Here is a 22,159-nt window from a genome sequence, read left to right as displayed (position 1 = left end):
TCTAAAATGCGATATCCCTTGCGGCGAAACATTAGTTAATAAAGTGTAGCGGGACAATGTTCAGAACATGACTGAAAATACGTTCACTAAATAGAGATAAGAACATATATGATTGACATGGAATCTGAAGTCGACGTACAATGTTAAAATGTAAAAAATAAGAAAATTAAGTAATACAGAATGCTATGCTTGTAACGTACGTTGTTGTTCTACATTGTTTAGCTCTGGCATTTACAGGGTCACAGAGAAAGCATCCTAGGTTTTGGAGGGAAAAGCCGTAATTGTAATTATCTGCACTACAACAGAAACAAGAAGCACAACTTGAGGAAAAATAATGTAATGTGTGTTCCAGCTCACAAGCGACATTGAAGCAGATAGTTCCTGTGACTTAGTATGGGTAGAGGTTATATTCGACAACCGGAATAAATTAATAACGGGCTCCTTTTACCGACCTCCGGTCTCAGATGAAACAGTTGCTGAACAGTTCAGAGAAAACTTGAGTTTCATCACAAATAGGTACCCTACTCATACAACTATAGTTGGCAGTGACTTCAATCTACCTTCCGTATGTTGACAAAAATACATTTTCAGACCCTATTGTAGATAGAAAACGACTTCCATAATTGTTCTAACTGATTTTTTTAAAATTATTTTGAACAATTACTTCACGAGGCCATTCAAATTGTAAATGTTTACGAAAACACACTTGACCTCTTAGCCATAAATAATCCTGAGCATCACGACGGATACATGGATTAGTGAACACACAGTCGTAGCGCGGCTCAATTCCGTAACAAGAAATTCACCAAAACTAAACGCGAAATATACCTATTTTTAAGCAACTAAAAATTCGGTTGACGTCTTTCTAAGAGACAGCCTCCAATCCTTCCAACATATGTAAGTGAAGACCATATGTGGCGTAAGTTCAAAGAAATAGTATCAACAGCACTCGAGAGATTCATACCAAATAAATTAATAAGAGACGGAACTGATCCCCCATGGTACACAGCACACTACAGAAAGCTGCTGCAGGAGCACCGAAAAAGACGAGTATAATTTAGACGAACGCAAAATTTCCAATATTGGCGAAGTTTTACTGAGGCTCGAAATTTGGTGCGGATTTCAATGCAAGATGCATTTAATAGTTTCCACAACGAAACTCTCTCTAGAAATGTGGCGGAAAATCCAAAGAGATTCTGGTCCTATGTTAAGTAAACCAGCGGAAAGGCTCAGTAGGCGATGATTATGAGGAGGAGGATGGGGAGACAAGGGACCAAACCCTTCGGAGCAGGTAAAATCGTGGCAAATCTCCGGCGTGGCAAATGTCCGCACACCGTTTAGAAGAGCAACTGAGCACCGTAAAACCGTTAGGTACAGTCGCAGTCGGCAGAATTCAAAGGAAATGTAATTAACCTTGGGAAAAGGTAGTTTACAAAATCTCTTTCGAACTAGTGTCGAGGATTGCTCGTTGGTCTGCGACCCTTATTAGGTAATGATTATTAAAGAACGTAGAGACAATTCAAAGAAGAGCAGCACATTTCGTCATGGATACGTGAGAGTCACTGAGACCTTCCAGTGGCAAACACTGCAGGAGGGGAGCTGTGCCTCACGACAATATTTGGATCTTAAACGAAGCGCACGTTCCAAAACATACTACTCCCACTAACGTAAATATCGTGCAAGGACCAAGGAGAATAAATCAGATATATTGGAGCTCATGCGCAGGCTTTCCAAAACAGTCGTTCTTTTGGTACACCATTCTCGAATGCCAAAGAAAGAGGGGAAACGGTAGTGACACCTCAAATACCCTCTACCACGTATATAGTTACGAAACCTCGCAGAATATATCTGTAAATGTGGAAAATTGTGGACCGCGAATCAAAAGAAATAAAGTTAAAAAAATGTTCGGATGACATATGTTTTGAACAAAGGATGGAAGAACTTTGGGAAGAACAAAGAAAAGACGATATGATATACGAGGATGCTGAACATGTCATATAATAACAATGAGTGCGTAGATTCAAGTTTACATGAGTAATGGAATAATTTATTGTTAGTATATCATAAACTCTGCTATCATAATTTTTCATTCATAATAATGATGGTGCTTATACGCAGTTTTCACAATTTGTGCACGTTGATCTGAATCTGTCGTTTCGTTCATCTGTTTCTGTTTGATCTGTTAAGCGTTCGTAGTGTATAGAGGTCGTTTAGCGCACGCTTTCCGAAAATCATGAAATCGTCTCACAGTATTCGTATCGATACCGAAAGAATCAGATCAGCTTTCATGTCTCACAGTTGAAAAGTGTGTGACGTCATCTGTTCGGCAGGCTGCAAGCTTTTGTAAATCGCAACTAATATAATGGATGTTTGTAAGTGTATTAACTAGTAAAACTAAAAGAAGACGCTCAAGAATCACATATGAGAGGTTAAGAATCTACCAGAAACCTTTTTTAAAAGAAGAGGTATTTATTTAGTTTAAATATTATACTACTGTTGGTCTGTCCATGTCTTATCATGTACAAAACGCGATAAAATCAAGTGTTACTGGAATGCAGCCTAAGTATGCTGTAGTATACTCCTAAATCCCTCGTTTAATACTGATTATTAAAATGTTTTTGACACTCTTTCTTATAATTCTCTGTTGCATACACAAAGCTACTTCGGAATGCCTTAAAACTCACACGTGACACATTTTCTCGTGGTAATAACCAAAACAATGCTAGACATGTAAGGGACACTCAAATGAAAACGAGACAGGTGGAAAACGTAACCAAACTGTTTATTATTTCAAAAGTAATCGCCATAACTTAATAAATTTATCCCACTGTGAGACAAGGCCATAATGCCTTCATGGAAAAATGTTTGCGGGGCCACGTGTTGCCAGGGTTGTTTCGACGACAGTGTAGAAGTTTCGCTGAGGAGTCCCTACACATCCTTCGTAAAGTCCTGACCTCTTCCCAAGCGATTTCCATGTTTTTGGAGTCGAGAAGGAAGACGTTCGTGGCCGTTGATTTACTGCGGACGAAGACATAAACGCCTGGATAAAATCATGGTTCCGTAGGCAATCGCATACATTTTTCCGTAAAGGCATTGACCGTCCCGAATCACAGTAAGATAAATGTACTAAAAGTCGTGACGATTACTTTTGCAGTAATAAACAATTTAGTTACTTATCTCCATCTGTCTTTCATTTGATTGCCCTTACACCTTTCTCGGTTGCTAACTGCTGCGATAACTCGTTCTATAATTTCTTCTGCATCTTCATCTACATATATACCCTGCAAACTACTTCCCATTGTACAACATATCAGGTTTTATTAATAGTGTGCTTCTGGGTATCCTGCTGAGGTGTTGTTTCTATTTACTGCACAATATTTCTACAACCGACACCCGGAATCACACTATTAATCAATGTCGCCGAGAAAATTTGAGAGCAGGTTTTCTTCCCATTCCATTCGCGTATAGAGCGCGGGAAGAATGATGCATAAATGCACCTGCGTGCTCTGTAATTCGTCTATCTTTTCTTCGTTGTTCCTACGTGTATGTAGAAAGCATTACTCTGTTTACAGAGCCTTCGTCTAATAGCGGTTCTTAAAACATTTTTGATTGAAAATGCTTTTAACAAATTCGTGTTACGTGTACAAAGCAACTTCGGAATACCTTAAAACTCACACGCGACGATGTTTTCCTTCGCAGAGTCTGGATTGTTCTGTATTTATAGTCCAATCGATTTTGCGCAGTAGAAGCGCGCGCAGACCACACTGCTTTTGGAAACTAAGGTTTCCAGTATTTGTGGCAAAACCAGTGGTAGAAGAGCATTTGTTGTACTATGCCTGTAACACCTACATATTAAAAATGTAGTTATTATTTCTACAAACAGTATTAAGATTGATCATCGTTAACTCCCGATGTTTGCGACATGAGTAGTAGCACCCCGATCTCGGGGTACCGAAGCCCCAGTAGTGTTACAGGCTACGGCGGAGAAGCAAGGGACGGTCTCCGTCTTTTGCTTCTTCCACCGGGCGTTTAGTAAATACTGTAGTACCTGAAAAGTGCAATAATTACGAGATTATATAGGCTGTGAAGTGTTAATTAGTTATCTCCTAATTACTTCGCGAAAATTAGGTCACAATAAACTGGTGTAATGCACTTATTGAAATTCAAAAATCTTTCAGCAGTAGAAAATTTTACAGGAGTCTGTCTTCTTCTTCTGTACGTACCGGTAGCTATTTCAAAGCCGTAAACAACTGGAAGAAATGAGTCTGATGAAGTGTTGTTTCGATACTGAGTTACCGGATGTGGTAGACTCAGTGATACAGAAGTGCACGGATCCAGGATGTTAGTTGATTTTTTTTTGTTATTTTCGTGAAAGTCAAGAATAGTTTAAAAATATATTATATCGCATTGTGCATTGTTTCTTAATCTTAGAATATTTCATGTTGGTAGTACTGCCGCAGATCAGCTGTTACCTGTTGACAGTTTGTAGTTGTTATTGTTGTGTAGTGAAGTGTCTAATACTTTGTTCTGTCCGTATATTAGGAAGAGAAAATAATAATGAACTGGGGTACTAATCTTTAATACGTGAGATAAGCGTTAACTTGAAAACGATTTGCACATCCCGGTTGTAAGGGATAAATAAGATGAACCTGTAAACTCTTAGTATAATGGTTGTTCAGTGTTTCATTGAATTGTGAAGCAGAGTTCTGACGTATAATTGTTTATATCGCATTAACTATATAAGTCCAAGTGTTTATAGATTGCCTGCATTACTTTAGGCAATACTCACACCCGGCTTTTACTTCTATTACTCTAATCAGCGTTATCGGCTTTATTCTGAATGTTTTTCAGGTTGTTGCGTGTGTTGCTCTGCTTTGAGGCCACGGTACAAGAGATTAGTAGACAATATTTTTCCAGCTCTTCCACAGGTAGCTAAACATTTTGTTTCCCGTGTCACTTACTGACTAAAATATGAGATAAGACGCGATAAGATATTAATTTTTCCTGTTTTGTTCGAATCAACTTGAAGGATGGACTAGTGAAAAACAACATGGAAAAATTAACATTTTACTCTCTGTCGTCACCTGAAAAGCTGGATAGAATAGGGGAATACCTGTTCCAGAGAGCAAGCAGGGATATACACAGACGACGAACAGGGTAAGTTTAGAATATGTTGACATTTAATTTCCGCGTCTTGTTTTGCAATAGAGGAATCATTATACTTCTGTGTATCTACAAGATACGATATAAACAAATGTTTTCATGTGAAGACGGAAGTTATACAGTCATATTAGATTGAGATTATTCGTAGAACAGAAATCCAGGATTTCAAACTAATATGTCTGTTACATTACTGTATTAGTGTAATACTGCAGTTCCATAGTTCAGTTTTACTAAAGAGTCTCCCTTACCAAAACACTGTGATAAAGTGATCGCATTGCAGTATAGGTCTATGTTCATTCTCTGTTACCAGGTGAGTATTACATTACAATCATAAAATAACAACAGCTAGCTTTATATCTAGAAAAATACAAAATACTTCATAAGAGTACAGGCTGTAATGATAAAATGATTGACTCTGGGTTCTAATTTATCTTCAATTTGTGTGTGTGTTGTTCATAATTTGTAGCGAATGACAAATGTAACATGTTAGCAACTAGCAAGTTTGCATGTAGAAATAACAGTGGAACAGCAAACAGTGTAAGTATGAAAACACCATCAAAACAGACAGCCTTCTTGTATAATGTACGCTTGCAACAAATTATGATTAGTGCTAATCAACTTAAACTGATAATTGAGTGAATTAATCCTAATTTGTCGAAACCAATTATTTACAAAAAGGCATTATTTTTTCTCTTACGCTGGTCAGTTGCTGTTTTTGTCTAGCATTTCCTGCCTTAATGATGTTAGAGGAATATACCTTCTAGTGAAATGTATATGTATAAGTTAGTGTTAATCAGAATTTGCATACCCAAATCAAAATAGTCTGAGAAATTATAGGTGGAGTGCTTTTGTTTTTGAATATATAGACATTTCCAATTTAGTGACTGTTGCCTACTGGCAGCTTCTTATACACTTTTGCACCAGAATATAAAATTTTGTTTTGAATCGTAGACATGGACTGCATAGTCTATATGGACATTTCTTTTACTCTTGTGGTATCGTGGATGCTAATTTCACTGTTGATCCTAAATCACTCTTATTATTAACTACAAATACCATTATTAAGTAAATATATTGATTTGTGAGTATAAGAATCCCATATTACCTGAAGAGACTTGTACAAGGTGTTTGAGTACAGGTCGTTCTGTGTAATCCCACAGGGGTAATAAGGTGACCATTTCAGAACTTAGTCATATTTGGTACATGGATACATACATGTCTTAATAGTAAAACTGCAATTACAGCATCATCCTAACGTCAACCATTTTTGATAAATTCAGGTTTGAAGACTCAACGATGTGTACCCACTCATTAGTGAGGCACCAATTTTCCTATTTTCAGAGACCTACTATTCAGTAATGAGTTGATGTACAGACCTTATTGTCTTATAGCTACATCTAGTATGTAGGCTACTAAGTTGATATAAAAAGTAGGATCCATCATTCAGCTTTCCTATTAAAAATGTTGAAAAACACACATTTTCCATGCTGTGCGTTAAATTTGTGTTTTTATTTTTAAAAAAAAAAGAGAAATAAAAAGAAGTCATAACTTTGCACATGGAAACAGTACAGAAAAAAGGTCAAACTTGACAAATTGCAAAAGCCTGGGTTTGTATGTAGACAGTTACATCTCAACTTGATTTTTTTTTTTTTTTTTTTTTTTTTGCTGAAATGATCACATATCTTGTAGCAATCTTAGGTGCAAAGAAGACTATCCTAATTCACTTTATTCATTGGAAAAAAAATAATAAAAAATATCACTTGCACATTCCATCCACATTCAACACTATACAGAACTGGGCAAATAAAAACCATGTGCATACCTTGAAAAAACGGTTCTGAAAATCTTTGTTGTTGACCTATAGGTCAGGACTGTAAACAAGTCAGAGCTGAAAACAGTTATCAATAATTTTTCTTGATGTGTATGTTTTATTTCACTGTTAAATGTCTTTGCAGTGCAAAGAATTATAAGAGACACCTTGGGTGCATAAGTCTAGTGATATACCCTTATTCCGTTACTGTGAATGAAAAAGAAAACTTCAATGAAACAAAAGAAAAGATGCGAGCAGTAATGACTGACATTAACAACTCTTTATACAGATACTGAATATATAGATATATACTATTCTATGAAAAACAGGTTTCATAAATAAATTCAAATATAAAGAAGGAAATTGTATTTTTAAAACTCTTGCACCTTGCATACAACTTTTGTTTTCCTTGACATCTTGATCGAAAAACAAAACAAGTTCACTTAAAGGTGAGAGATACACTTTTATCAAACCACTTATTGTCAAGTTTATTCAACTGTGCATTGACTTTGTAACAAGGGACATGCACCATACATATAACATTGGAGAAAGGGACACAGACAGAACCTTCCCTACTGGACCAAGAAAGGGATTGTGATTCAGCAAGAGACATACATTTTTATCTCAACATCTTTAAATTCATATGATACCTGGAAAATGAGTTCATTGTACCAGTTTTCATCATATTTGAAAGTCTTATATTGCCTAATATGTCGCTGTTCCCATAAAACATTATCATGAGCTTCTCCCATTTACATCTATTGAAATTCTGTTCATTAGGAAGATGTTAGTATTAGAAACTAGAGATGCATGGATATTCTTATTTGCACCTAAGATTACTACTGGATACGTAAACATTTCAGCAAAAAAATCAAGTTGAGATTCAACTGTCTACATACACGCCCAGAACTTTGAAGTTTGTCAAATGTAATCATCCCCCCCCGAATGGAATGGTCAGTCTTTAAGTGAAGGTAAGAAATACTAATTGCAATGCCAACTGCTTTTCACAATTATTTGTACTTAATACTAGTGCTGAAGAGTTACTGTGCACACGCTGAGTCTGTACTGTTTCCCATACAAGTTAAGAGGTTTTTTTTTTTTTTTTTTTTTTTTTTGTCACAAATTTAAAGGACAGCATGGGAAAGGTTTGTTTTTCATTGTTTTTATAAAAGAGCTGAATGATGGATCCTACTTTTTACACCAACTTAGTAGCCTACAGACTATGAGCGGGTACTCACCTTTGAGCCTCCAAACCTGAATTTATCAAAATTGGCTCAATTTAGAACAATGCTATTTGGCAGTTTTACTATTAAGGCTTGTAGTTACCCATGTATCAGACATGACTAAATTCTGAAATGGTCCCCTTAGGAACCACTAAAATATCGGTGTGTTTACAAGGAATCACTGTTAGGCCTACCTACTTAACATAATATTCTTACTACACACTACTGTAGAGTAAATACTGCTACACTGTCGTGAATATAATGCCAGTAGGGCCTGATTGGGTGAAAGTATGCTAGCGATTCTATTTCTTGACACCTTTGTCCTATTGATATATTGACACCTTTGTCCTATTGATTTAAATGTAGATCTGCATAATCTGTTATAACTAGGAACTTACAAAAACAGATTGGAAGCGATATGTAAGGTGTGCTGGGTCAGGAGGAGTATTTCATACTACTCTTTGGCTTTGACCAGTGACATACTGTTAATGACTTCTGTGGCGTCACCTTTTGGTGTGTATTTTCACACTATGGTTGCTAGTTGGCAAAGTCAACAAGTGTGGAAGGCAAAAATCTGGTTGTGGTGACAGGCTGATCTGTATCTTGCCCCAAGATCTTGGTTAGATTGGAAGGCGAATGTTTGTTTGTAAGCTGGTGAAGTCAACAAATATGAAAACAGAAGGCCTACTAGTGATGTCAGACTGACCTTAGCTTAGGCCATTTGAAAAAATAGTCACCATGATGTTTGCAACATTCGTCAAGATTTTACAACATTTGTCATGTGTTTCCTATGTCGTTGGTCAAAGCCAGCATCCTTGGTCTCAGGTGTGCTGCACTGGTAACGCATCTGTATTTAAACTGTTGCAGCTGCAGTTTCATAGAAAGAAAAATGGGCCTGTTGTCGCATTAGCAGTTGTAAAAGACTACATTTTATTAATGTGTTTTCTTTTACCGTATTCAGGTTCGTTGTAATAGCAATGGAAGCAATGGACCAACTCCTAGTTGCTTGCCATGCACAGACACTTAATTTATTTGTTGAAAGTTTTTTGAAGATGGTACAAAAGCTACTTGAATCAACAGAACCACAGCTTCAGATTCTTGCAACACAATCAGTAAGTATATTTTTTGTAGATTTTAAATTGAAACAAAATGTGTTAGATTAATTGGTCTTACAATAAATATTTGTTTTTAATGCAACAAAATATTTAGTTTGTTAGGTTCGCCAATATTGAAGAGGATACACCATCATACCACAGACGCTATGATTTCTTTGTGTCAAAATTTTCTTCAATGTGTCATAGCAACCATAATGTACCAGATATGAGAGACAAAATTCGTGCCGCTGGCATCAAGGGGCTTCAGGTATGTGAATGTAATGTATGTGTTCTAGCACATGAATCTCTGTGGCTAAAGAATAATGTAATGTTGTTCCCTTGTAGGGTGTTGTTCGGAAAACTGTTTCTGATGATTTGGTGGAGAATATCTGGGAACCAGTACATATGGATAAAATTGTGCCGTCATTGCTCTACAACATGCAGAATTCTCGGTTTGTATCTGCGTAATCAGTGATACTGCTGCTCTGTATCTATCAGCATTCCACATAGAATTAGTGATCCGACAAATAAACACATAGGTCATATTGCATTGTATACGTCTTCCCATTAGATTTGCTACACTTCAAGATTTGATCATTGTATCTGACTACTTCGATCAAACTGATAAAATGTATGCAGTAACTGCAGCATGAAATGATAATAGTACGCTTTATGAATACAAAACAGTATAATACCCTACTGTACTCTATTTGTATTACAATCTAGGTCTTGGCTTGCAAAGCCTTCTTCAGACTTGAAAGAGAACATCTAGTTTACAAAGTAAACAAGTAATAGAAGACCGTGTAACAGTTTTGTGCTCTTATTCTGTAAACATACTTAATTCTTCTAATAGTAGCAGCAGAAGAATCCAAGAAAGTCATAATATTTGTAGTGAAATAGTGTATCGATGGTATCAGAAATTAAAACAGAATCTTTGTACTTTTACAATATTATGAGAAGGAAAGTTGCTACTCGCTATATAGCAGAGATGCTGAGTCGCAGATAGGCACAACAAAAGGATTTTCACACTTAAAGCTTTCGGCCAATGGCCTTTGTCAACAATAGACACACATAGGCACGTGCGCGCGCGCGCGCGCGCACACACACACACACACACACACACACACACACACACACACACACACAGCTTTAAGTGCAAAAATCTTTTTGTTGTGTCTGTGTGCGACACAGCATCTCTGCTAATGGTGAGTAGCAACTTTCCTTCTCATAATATTGTTACATTCCATCCTGGATTTTTCTTTATACTTTTCATATACTGAAAAGGTTTCAAGAATGCGAAGACTTCATGGTACAATAAATATGTTATCTGTGATGTTCAAACAAACCTTTTGGTCAATGACACTTTAATTTATGTTTTCAGTAATTCTTTGCAGCTTGTAAATAGTCATTTGGTTTCATTACTTTCACCAGCCTCCAATTTTTTTCCGCACTGTCATCATATTCAATAAAGCAAGTACACTTCTGTTCATTTGAGACCCCACAACTTCTCGCTACATCACTCATGTTCATCCTATTTGCTGCTCTTGAAAGATGTTGTGGCATGATTGAATCTTCTCCCATCAATGGGTTGTATACAGGTCACATAGAACTTTTAGTGCAGAGCGTTGACTTTGATCCTTGACACATGTATGTTGTGGTGTATGAAGTCATAGATAGGTAGTGTGTGAGGAACACAGCATGTGAGAAGAGGGGCTTTTCTAGCTGGTGTGTTACTTGAGATGGTACTCTCAAGTGTTTGATTGTAACACCAGGAAAGTTGTTGGGTGTGTTATTTCTGAAGGTTGTTCTGTAAGATAATATGCTACAGATCCACTTTTAGTCATATTAAAACTGGTGATGCTCACTATACTAAGTACAATCAGTTTTCTCCAAAATTATGTTGTTCTGGCGAATTATTTTAAGTGTCACAACTGTGAGAAGGGAATGAAAGTGGTGTACTTGCTCCACCACACACAACAGTTTTATGTGGTGATACCATGAGGAAAAATCTAGACTGGCAATTTGCAATACAAGGTATTGGACCCACTATTTTTGTTATTGCTCATAATTCATCCATAACTTTTAGCATTGGGAATTGACTTTGATGCTTGGCACATATATGTTGTGGTGTATGAAGTTATGTATCTGTGGAGGGAGTGTGTGTGTGTGTGTGTGTGTGTGTGTGTGTGTGTGTGTGTGTGTGTAACAACATGAAAGTTGTTGGCTGTGTGCCCAGAAGACAGGGATTAGTGAACTCTCTGTTATTGATTGCTTTCATTTTCATAGATATGTGTATTTAGAATTAAGTATAGGAAACAGATAAGTGGACTTGCAGTTGTTAAAATTGGTGAATCAGTGTTTAATTTTAGTTTTATTGGTGTTTGGTGTATTGAAATAAGTAGGAGGGGGGGGGGGGGTTGATGGGTGCTGAATGGAGCACTAGTTGTTTGGAGGGAAGTAGGTTGGGTTGGTATTTTTTTTTTTTAGGTTGTGTTCTGTTTTTGTGTTACTGAATAGTATTTATTTTATTTTTTTTACTGGTCTCGATTTTTTTGTAAGACAGCATTTTTTATTTTCATTGTATTAATATGTATTTTGTGAAGATCATGGATTTATTTTAGCCACATAAATTATTTGCAGCACATATGTGTTTATATGGTTGTGTTATTTGGTGTATCAGTAAACATTGTTTAGATGTGGATATTGTGGGGTGTATTTTAGCTTTGTATGTAAACTGGACATAATTATAATTATTGTACTTCTATAAATGGCACGTTTTTTGGATGTGAATGTTACAGGCTTCATGTTACCTATTGGGTAAATTGAGTTTATCACTCCTAGCAGATTTATTGAACTTGTCAGTTTCCCCATATAGATTACTTGAACATGATGATAACAATATTATGGTGTTTCTTGAGGATTTATGTAACGTGGGGTTAAGGGATTTTTTTTAATTTTTGGCTCTGGTAATTACGTCTCCCGCCTAAAAGTCCCAAATCTCCATGGCTGTACTGTTAATTTCATATTCTTTTTATTATTTTGAATATATTGTCTATTGCAAAATTGTTGCTGTCATTGTTGTGTGTCTGCTATGGGTGAGGTGTTTGGGTCCACAATCATGATGATGTCATGAGTCAAAGTCACTGCTAATGTCAAATGCTTCATTATTTCTGTATACACGATAGCAAAACTTCATGATAGACTAAAACTGGACACTGAGCAAGGTGGCATAGTGGTTACTGGACTCGCATACAGGAGGACAACAGTTCAAATCAGCATCCAGTCATCCAGATTTAGGTTTTCCACGATTCCCCTAAATTGCTCCAGGAAAATTCTGGGACGGTTCCTTGGAAATGGCAAGGCTGATTTCCATCGCCATACTAGAAACAATCTGAGCTTGAGTTCCATCTCTAATGACCTCATGTTGACAGGACATTAAATCCTATTCTTTCTTCCTTTTTATAGCTGGGTACTGGACCATGTCCCAATCTCAGACCTCTGTATTCATGTTATTGTGGGCACCTTATGGCCCATTTGAAATTTTACATCTGCACGTACTGCGTTTTTACATTTCTTAGTACCTACAATGCTTGACTAGCAACTTGGAAAAGGAGGAGAGGAATATGGTAGAATAAATTATTCAGAGCCTGCAGATTGTTTTCAGAGCAAGACACACTGGAGACCACCTGCGGAATTTGAAAGTAGGGGAGAAGCTCTGGCAGCTTGGGTGTCTGAGCTGTGTTAGAAGCTGTACTTCATTAGTTCAGTCCATAAGAGCATCGACCTGTGAATCAAGGTACTGAATTGGGATCTCAGTCTGGTGTACTGTTTCAACCAGTCAAGAAGTTTCAATGTGTTTTAAGTGTTTGGAAAACTTATATAGTTGTTCTAAGAATATTCATATTACAGAACCTTAGAGAAGAGGCTTCCTATTAGGTAGAGTACAACTTCCTTTATTTAAACACTCATAGTTTAACACATCAACTGTTTTTTGAAATTTGTTCATTTTATTCCCTGTAATAAAAGAATCTTTCAAAAGTCTTTTTTTCATTCTCAGCACAAGCATCTTGTGAAAACCATAGCTTATTTTGAATTGAGTAATCATTGCTTTTTCACCACTTCAGGCAAAAGGTCTCCTAAGAGATCTGCAACCATATTTAGCAATGAATGGAATTACACTAGCCTTGGTGATCAGCATAATTTTTATTAACATCTCATCATTTCAGGATAACCCATCATCAGACCTGTGTATAAACATACAATATAAGGCAAGACATGCCATTTAGAGATAGATATTTCAACAGTGCAGTGAAGCTGACAAATGTGCCTGTCAAAAACAAATACAGTTGTATGGTGCCCCTTACATCATTCAATTTGATCATCAACGCTCAAACTGACACCAGCAGCACAACGTGCACAACGTAAAATATTTTGTTAGTAGGCCACATTTTTGATGGTATACTTGTGACAGGCTACTGTTCTATGACAAGGCTTATTGAAATTTCAATCAAAAATGTTGGAAAAGATAGAGTGCTACTTACCATAAAGTTTCCATTGCTTGAAATTTGAATTATTCAACTAGTTAATAAGAGGATAGATTTTTTTTTTTATATAACAAAAGATGCACAATGTAATAAAGCCGCAGCTGTTACATTATAAAGGTGCTAGATTTTGAATATAGGAAGTGACTCAACATTGGAAGCAGTGATACGTAACACGAGAAAATTACAAATAGTTTGTATATAAAACAGTAGTATGTAACAGACACAATAATAAAATATCATAAATGTAATTTTATAATAAGGTTATAATAGAGGGAAACATTCCACGTAGGAAAAATATATCTAAAAACAAAGATGATGTGACTTACCAAATGAAAGTGCTGGCAGGTCGACAGACACACAAACAAACACAAACATACACACAGAATTCAAGCTTTCTCAACAAACTGTTGCCTCATCAGGAAAGAGGGAAGGAGAGGGAAAGACGAAAGGATGTGGGTTTTAAGGTAGAGGGTAAGGAGTCATTTCAATCCCGGGAGCGGAAAGACTTACCTTAGGGGGGAAAAAAGGACGGGCATACACTCGCACACACACACATATCCATCCACACATATACAGACACAAGCAGACATATTGGTCTTTAAATATGTCTGCTTGTGTCTGTATATGTGTGGATGGATATGTGTGTGTGTGCGCGAGTGTATACCCGTCCTTTTTTCCCCCTAAGGTAAGTCTTTCCGCTCCCGGGATTGGAATGACTCCTTATCCTCTACCGTAAAACCCACATCCTTTCGTCTTTCCCTCTCCTTCCCTCTTTCCTGATGAGGCAACAGTTTGTTGCGAAAGCTTGAATTCTGTGTGTATGTTTGTGTTTGTTTGTGTGTCTGTCGACCTGCCAGCACTTTCATTTGGTAAGTCACATCATCTTTGTTTTTAGATATAATTTTATAATAATACGCTCTTACTCCATTCCTGTTCAAATTTTTTTAAAGTACATTTCCAGTCTTTTTATTATTTTACTGCTTATACTATTGTCTGCATACAATCTTTATTTACAAATTACTTGTAGTTTTCTTGTGCCACACAACATTGCTTTTAACATCCTGTAACTTCCTATGTTTAAAATCCAGCAACTTGAAGTGTAACAGCTGCGGCTTTATTGCAGTGTGCTTTATTTATCATAAAAAAATATATTCTTTTACTAACAAAATTTCATTTGTGTATTAGTTAAATAATTCAAGTTTCTATAAGGCATTTCATAAAACAGTAGCCAGCATACTGTCAAAAATGCCACCTACTGACAAAATTGCTTACTTTGTGCCATGCTGTACTTTTTTGTTTGTGTCAGTTAGGGCACTGATGGTCTGCCGAAATGTAGTGGGTGGTCACATATGACTGTATTGGTTTTTGACAGGGGCATTGGTCAACTTCACTGTGTGTTGAAATATGTATCTTTAAATTTTATTTCTTGTCTTATATTGTATATTTTTACTACAGATCTGATGATGACGATATCCCAAAATGCTTAATAATGAGACGTTAATAAAAATTTTAGATTGGAGTAATTTCATTCAGTGATAATCATTCTAACACTTCAAGTGTTAGACTCTATCCTGCTGAATAGCAACATTTTATAGTGAACCTGCTCAATTATAGATATGATACCAGTAGCTTGGGCTCCAGAAAAGCACATTTCTTAGGTTGTGAATCATGTGGGATTCAAATCCCTAGCTATTTGTTGAGATTTATGTTTTCCTTGGCACCTCTAATTGTTTAACAGGAATGCTGTAATGTTTCTGTTCATAAAGACCACTCATGGTTTCGTTTCCCATTCTTTTCCAATCTAGCCATGTTCGCCATCTGTAATGAATGACCTCTTCATTAACAGAACTGCAAATCCTAGTCATCCCTTATTATGTTTTTTGTAAAGCAGATGATACTGAACAGTTTCGACAATGAAGTTGTTCTGTTATTTACTCTCCTATATGCATATCTTTCATTCCAATTTCAACCAATTTGTTTACAGTGCTAAATCCTATTATACTATGTTATATCTCTGCAGTCAAAAATGAGTACTGGTAGTTGTTGGTGACAACCTTTTCTCCAGTTCTGCTTTCTGCCATGTAAACAGTCTTGATCCCATTTTGTTAATACCTTCTGTCCCATCCATAACAATTTTACAGTTTCTCTGTCTAACGTTGGCTAGTTCCGTACCTTTTCTCACTTTCCATTATGCTATATAAGTGTCATCTGGTTTACTTGTCTGTTTTGTTCCCTCTGGACTGAATCTAGATAGCCCTTCTCTCATCAATAAAAAACATAAGGTTATTGGCAACAAACAACCCAAATGATTCTCACTAAATGTGCGACATATGCACTCATGGTATCATAGAGTGAAAATATCTGTCTGGTATACAGAAAACATATACACACAAATTTACAGTGAGATGCAGTAAAGATACTGAACTTACTGGTACCACCTATCTGCTTGATCCACAGTGTCATCAAAAAGTTGCAGATTGAAATTCTGTATTTCATAAAATCCATGTCCAACATGAACTATAATTAAATTCATGACATCACATTCATTAGTTCTCTAACTCACAACCTGTGAAACTAATCTAGACCTCAGGCTTCAGTATGTCAACAGAACTAAGCTTTCATATTCATATTTGGTGGATTTGCAAAGCCACAACCATACTGTCAGTTTCCTAATGAATCTAGACATTGGGCTATGCTATATACATTCTGTCACCAAAGTCTATATTTTAAAAAAAGCAGTATAGAAATAAAATAAAAATTATCAATGTTCTTTTTGCAGAAGTTTGGTATCTTGCCACAGTATCATTATGTTGCAGTTTTTTGTTTATTTGTAGGGGAGGCACATATTCAGTCACAATTTTCCTTCTGAACTTTTGTGCAATATTTGTGCTTTTAGATTAAATGCTTATTACTCCATAATGAGCTATTACCCTCGTGCTTTTGTTTCAAAACTGAAAAAACTGCTACAAGGCTTGTCCTGTATTGTAATAAAGAAAAGTTTTCACTTTCCTGTAAATGACTGTCAAACTGGAACAACAACAACCATTTCACTCAGAAATACAGTAAACACAGTTGTGAAACTTCTTGACAAATTAAAACTGCATGCTAGACTGGGACATGAAGCTGGACCATTTCATTTATTATGAACTGAGGTATCCAAATGCAAACTGTGGTCAACTTCACAGCTTCAGACTTCCAGTAACTCTCTCACACTTCTCAGCAAAGTAAAGCTTATTTTAGGATCAAAACTGTCAATGAAAATCAATGGATATAAAAAAAAAACTTTATCATTAAATTCAGTTAATCGGAAGTGTTATGTAGCATCATATTTGGCTTTAATATGTTAGGAACTTAAGAGTCACTGCTGTGCGACATCTAGAAATTGCTTTCGCTTAGTTATTCCAAGCTGCATTAATTCCCTGTCACCTGTAGTAGTGGTACAGGATCTTTGTGACATACTTTCTCATTTGCATTCATTCAATTTCAGTCTGGACAAGACATTATTGCTGTTATAGGTACCACACAAAGGAGGCAGACACCCCCGAGCCACCACAAGAGGAGAACTGTGACCCACCTGCACTTGCAGAGACGTGTATGCGAGAACTTGTGGGCAAGGCTTCTTTTGGCCATATTCGCAGTGTCCTGAGGCCTGTGCTAAGGTATATGTTTAGATTCTATTTCATATATTTTCTTTTGGAAGTATATATATGCTTAGTACCTCTGCCTAAACACGTAACATATACAGTAAAATTAAACAGGCAGTTTGCTATGTTATTTTTTTTTCTCTTTAGTGCAACCATTGGAAAAGTATCTATTGTAAATAAGTTTAACATAAGAATACATGATTTAAAGTGTGTGTTCACAACTGACAATATTTGTGTTCAAAATTACAAGAGACAATTGCTTGGTTTCAGGAGGCAAAATACGTAGTTACGAACTTCCAGTATGCTGGAGTAGCTTGGGTCAGCAACTTGTGTTAATCAATGCAATGAAAAACCAGTCCAAGTTGCAAATTTTTACTTTTTGTTCGTTTGTTCGCTGACTAGTTTCAGGCCGAGGCCCATTTTCAAATCAACATAACAAAGTCAAAAATGGCATTTCCGAAGATGTCACAAAATGTGCAATAAACATTTACAGTGCACACAGTTATCTGCCATTTTCGACTTTGTTTTGTTGATTCAAAAATGGGTCTCGGCCCGAAACTAGTCATCAAATGAATAAAAAATAAAAAATTTGCAACTTGGACCAGTTTTTCATTCCATTGAAAATACCTAGTACTGCTGATAGGTACATACAAAAGTACACATCACATTCATGACTTTCAGAACCCTTAGATGCTTTCCCAGAGAGTAGAGAGGGATAGGTTGGGAAAGGTTAAAAATTATATTCATGAATACTGCATCCTTATAGTACAGTATAATTAAAAATTAACTATTTTTTTTACAACCTTTCAGTTGTAAAACATTTTACTTAAACTATTGAAATTAAACTTGTTCATTTTACAGTTAGCAGTATATAGTGTTTTGGTGATAAAATAGTTGAACTAAGTAAATTAGTGACTAAAATTCTGATCATATGGTATAACAGGAACTGTCAGTAAATTCTCAGATGTTGCTACGTATTTAACACTTTTGGTCCCAAACTGCAACCAGAACCTATTCTGAGAAACCATATTAGAAAGATTATTAGAAAGATCATAATACAGTAATGTAAAATTACCATTAACTGGCGAACTGCCCTGACTTCACATGGGTAAACACCAAGTGTTAACAGCTGGACAACTTGCCTGGCATTGTATAAAAAAACTTGCTTGTGAATGGGTCTATATCTATTAGTGGAAAAAGTGTCAAAATCCCTATAGTAGTTCATGAGATTAGCCTTCACACACAGATAGCATAACATGAGGGACTTTATAATATGTGTACCTGAAAAATTTTTAATTCAGAGCAGTAGGTAACACTTTGCTATTGACTTCACATAAACTTTCATAAAAAACTTTTTTATTAAACTGTGTTGAATTAGGAGAAATACATAGAGCTGTTCAGAAATCAACATGATTATTTTTCACAAAAATTATAAAAAGTGTTTTATGTACAGTACAGTAATCATGTCAGGATATTTTATGGAATAATTTTCCGATTTGAAAAAATTTGAGGCACTGTTAATAACACACCACCATCGGCACACCTCTCTCAGTGGTCACTGTGCTGACAGTCCAGGATGCTCCACAGGTCATTACACTATATGTGTGGATACTTGTCTTGTTGAAAACATACCCATTTGCTGAGTTAAGATACGTGATATGACTGCACACTTCTTCACGACAGAGTTAACAGTATGTCTGCCTTCTCATGTACTACTTGTGCTGGGTTGCTGAGATCATGCACAGCATTGAGTATGGCCATTCTGCATCCATCTATTCCACATCCACATTGGAACAATTGCCTTTATGTTATCATGTTGCTGCTGTCACAGCTCTGCCTTGCCTTTCCAGTGTCAAAGGACTACAGGCTGTGTTAGGGGAACATACCTAATATCAAAAATTCATTCCAGGTGCATCCACACTGGCCCATCTTTTCCACAAATTACTCCACGGGGATGTTTCTTTTCAGCGGATGCCAGCCTTTAAATGCGTATTCGCGCTTTTGTAATCTAAATTGCATTCTGCTCCGTATGTGGCGATCTTCCATCCTGGCCATCACCTGCTCTTGGCTACGGACATCTCTCACTATGGCCTTGGGGCCATTCTTGCTACAAATATGGTTCCGAACATCTGATAGCTCATGTGTCAAAAACACTCAACTCCTCAGCAGTGCTACTCACAAGTTGAAAAAGAAGTGCTTGCCATCGTCTATGCACTCAAGAAGTTTCACATATTCTTTTGTGGGTCTAAGTTCCACATCATTACAGACCACAAGTCCGTGTTTTCATTGTTTAATCCTTCTGGTTAATTGCCCACCAAAGCAGCATATGCCTCCAGCCTTGGGCCCTGTTTATGTATTGCTGCAACTATGAAATAAATTTTCAGCGTACTGCACAGCATGCCAAAGTCGATGAACTGTCCCAGCTCCCGATGGGGTCGGATCCTGCTTTTGGTGAGGATAAGGATAAGCAATTGAGAGATTCATACCTCATAAATTGGTAAGAGATGGAACTGATCCCCCGTGGTACACAAAAATGGTCCGAACTCTGTTGCAGAGGCAACGGAAAAAGCATGCAAAGTTCAGAAGAATGCGAAATCCCGAAGATTGGCTAAAATTTACAGACGTGCGAAATTTGGCACGGACTTCAATGCAAGATGCCTTTAATAGGTTCCACAATGAAACATTGTCTCAAAATTTGGTAGAAAATCCGAAGAAATTCTGGTCGTATGTAAAGTACACAAGCGGCAAGACGCAGTCAATACCTTCGCTGCGCAGTGCCGATGGTACTGTTACCGACGACTGTGCCGCTAAAGCGGAGTTATTGAACGCAGTTTTCCGAAATTCCTTCACCACGGAAGATGAATGGAATATTCCAGAATTTGAAACACAAACAGGTGCTAGGATGAGTTTCTTAGAAGTAGATGCTTTAGGGGTTGTGAAGCAACTCAAATCGCTTGATATGGGCAAGTCTTCAGGTCCAGATTGTATACCGATTAGGTTCCTTTCAGATTACGCTGATACAATAGCTCCCTACTTAGCACTCATATACAACCGCTCGCTCACCGATAGATCTGTACCTACAGATTGGAAAATTGCACAGGTCGCACCAGTGTTTAAGAAGGGTATTAGGAGTAATCCATCTAACTACAGACCTATATCATTGACGTCGGTTTGCAGTAGGGTTTTGGAGCATATACTGTATTCAAACATTATGAATCACCTCGAAGGGAACGATCTATTGATACGTAATCAACATGGTTTCAGAAAACATCGTTCTTGTGCAACGCAGCTAGCTCTTTATTCGCACGAAGTAATGGCCGCTATCGACAGGGGATCTCAAGTTGATTCCGTATTTCTAGATTTCCGGAAAGCTTTTGACACCGTTCCTCACAAGCGACTTCTAATCAAGCTGCGGGCCTATGGAGTATCGTCTCAGTTGTGCAACTGGATTCGTGATTTCCTGTCAGGAAGGTCGCAGTTCGTAGTAATAGACGGCAAATCATCGAGTAAAACTGAAGTGATATCAGGTGTTCTCCAGGGAAGCGTCCTGGGACCTCTGCTGTTCCTGATCTATATAAATGACCTGGGTGACAATCTGAGCAGTTGTCTTAGGTTGTTCGCAGATGATGCTGTACTTCACCATCTAGTAAGGTCATCCGAAGACCAGTATCAGTTGCAAAGCGATTTAGAAAAGATTGCTGTATGGTGTGGCAGGTGGCAGTTGACGCTAAATAACGAAAAGTGTGAGGTGATCCACATAAGTTCCAAAACAAATCCGTTGGAGTTCGATTACTCGATAAGTAGTACAATTCTCAAGGCTGTCAATTCAACTAAGTACCTGGGTGTTAAAACTACGAACAACTTCAGTTGGAAAGACCACATAGATAATATTGTGGGGAAGGCGAGCCAAAGGTTGCATTTCATTGGCAGTACACTTAGAAGATGCAACAAGTCCACTAAAGAGACAGCTTACACTACACTCGTTCGTCCTCTGTTAGAATATTGCTGCGCGGTGTGGGATCCTTACCAGGTGGGATTGACGGAGGACATCAAAAGGGTGCAAAAAAGGGCAGCTCGTTTTGTATTATCACGTAGTAGGGGAGAGAGTGTGGCAGATATGATACGCGAATTGGGATGGAAGTCATTACAGCAAAGACGTTTTTTGTCGCAGCGAGCTCTATTTACGAAATTTCAGTCACCACCTTTCTCTTCCGAATGCGAAAATATTTTGTTGAGCCCAACCTACATAGGTAGGAATGATCATCAAAATAAAATAAGAGAAATCAGTGCTCGAACAGAAAGATTTAGGTGTTCGTTTTTCCCGCGCGTTGTTCGGGAGTGGAATGGTAGAGAGATAGTATGATTGTGGTTCGACGAACCCTCTGCCAAGCACTGAAACGTGAATTGCAGAGTAGTCATGTAGATGTAGATGTCCTATGTTTTCACTTGGATGTTGAGGTTCAGTATACAGCGGAGGGTTCTCCTATTATGGGCTCCCAGATCGCAGCTGCTGTTGCTGCTGATCCAGTTTTGCGCCAAGTTGTTCACCTGGTTTAGCATGGTTGGCTAGACAGGCCTCCAGGCAGGAATTCTGATCCTTTTTGTAACTACTTTACCGCTTCCACTGTCTTTCAGTGTTTGATGCTGTTGTTTTAGCTATGGATGGCCTGTCCCCCAGAGT

The 22,159-nt window shown here is 37.2% G+C and overlaps 1 protein-coding gene across 2 annotated transcripts in view; it reads left to right on the top strand.

The window, feature by feature from the left end:
- The first annotated feature begins 3,980 nt into the window (after positions 1 to 3,980).
- The window catches only part of LOC126194847 (protein EFR3 homolog cmp44E), a 96,212-nt gene continuing 78,033 nt past the window's right edge, over positions 3,981 to 22,159 (top strand). Inside the window, exons 1-7 of one of the 2 annotated variants that reach the window (XM_049933188.1) lie at positions 3,981 to 4,341; positions 4,852 to 4,928; positions 5,030 to 5,157; positions 9,158 to 9,308; positions 9,406 to 9,558; positions 9,636 to 9,742; positions 17,350 to 17,493. In XM_049933188.1, the coding sequence (XP_049789145.1) occupies positions 4,260 to 4,341; positions 4,852 to 4,928; positions 5,030 to 5,157; positions 9,158 to 9,308; positions 9,406 to 9,558; positions 9,636 to 9,742; positions 17,350 to 17,493 (842 nt within the window). In that variant the 5' untranslated portion in view covers positions 3,981 to 4,259. Of the gene's footprint in view, positions 4,342 to 4,460; positions 4,568 to 4,851; positions 4,929 to 5,029; positions 5,158 to 9,157; positions 9,309 to 9,405; positions 9,559 to 9,635; positions 9,743 to 17,349; positions 17,494 to 22,159 lie in introns of those variants that run through there. The other variant, XM_049933189.1, reaches the window with a different exon arrangement.

This window comes from Schistocerca nitens, chromosome 7 (genome assembly GCF_023898315.1).
Source record: "Schistocerca nitens isolate TAMUIC-IGC-003100 chromosome 7, iqSchNite1.1, whole genome shotgun sequence".
Taxonomy (NCBI): Eukaryota; Metazoa; Arthropoda; class Insecta; order Orthoptera; family Acrididae; genus Schistocerca; species Schistocerca nitens.
This window is presented reverse-complemented; position numbering and strand designations above follow the sequence as displayed.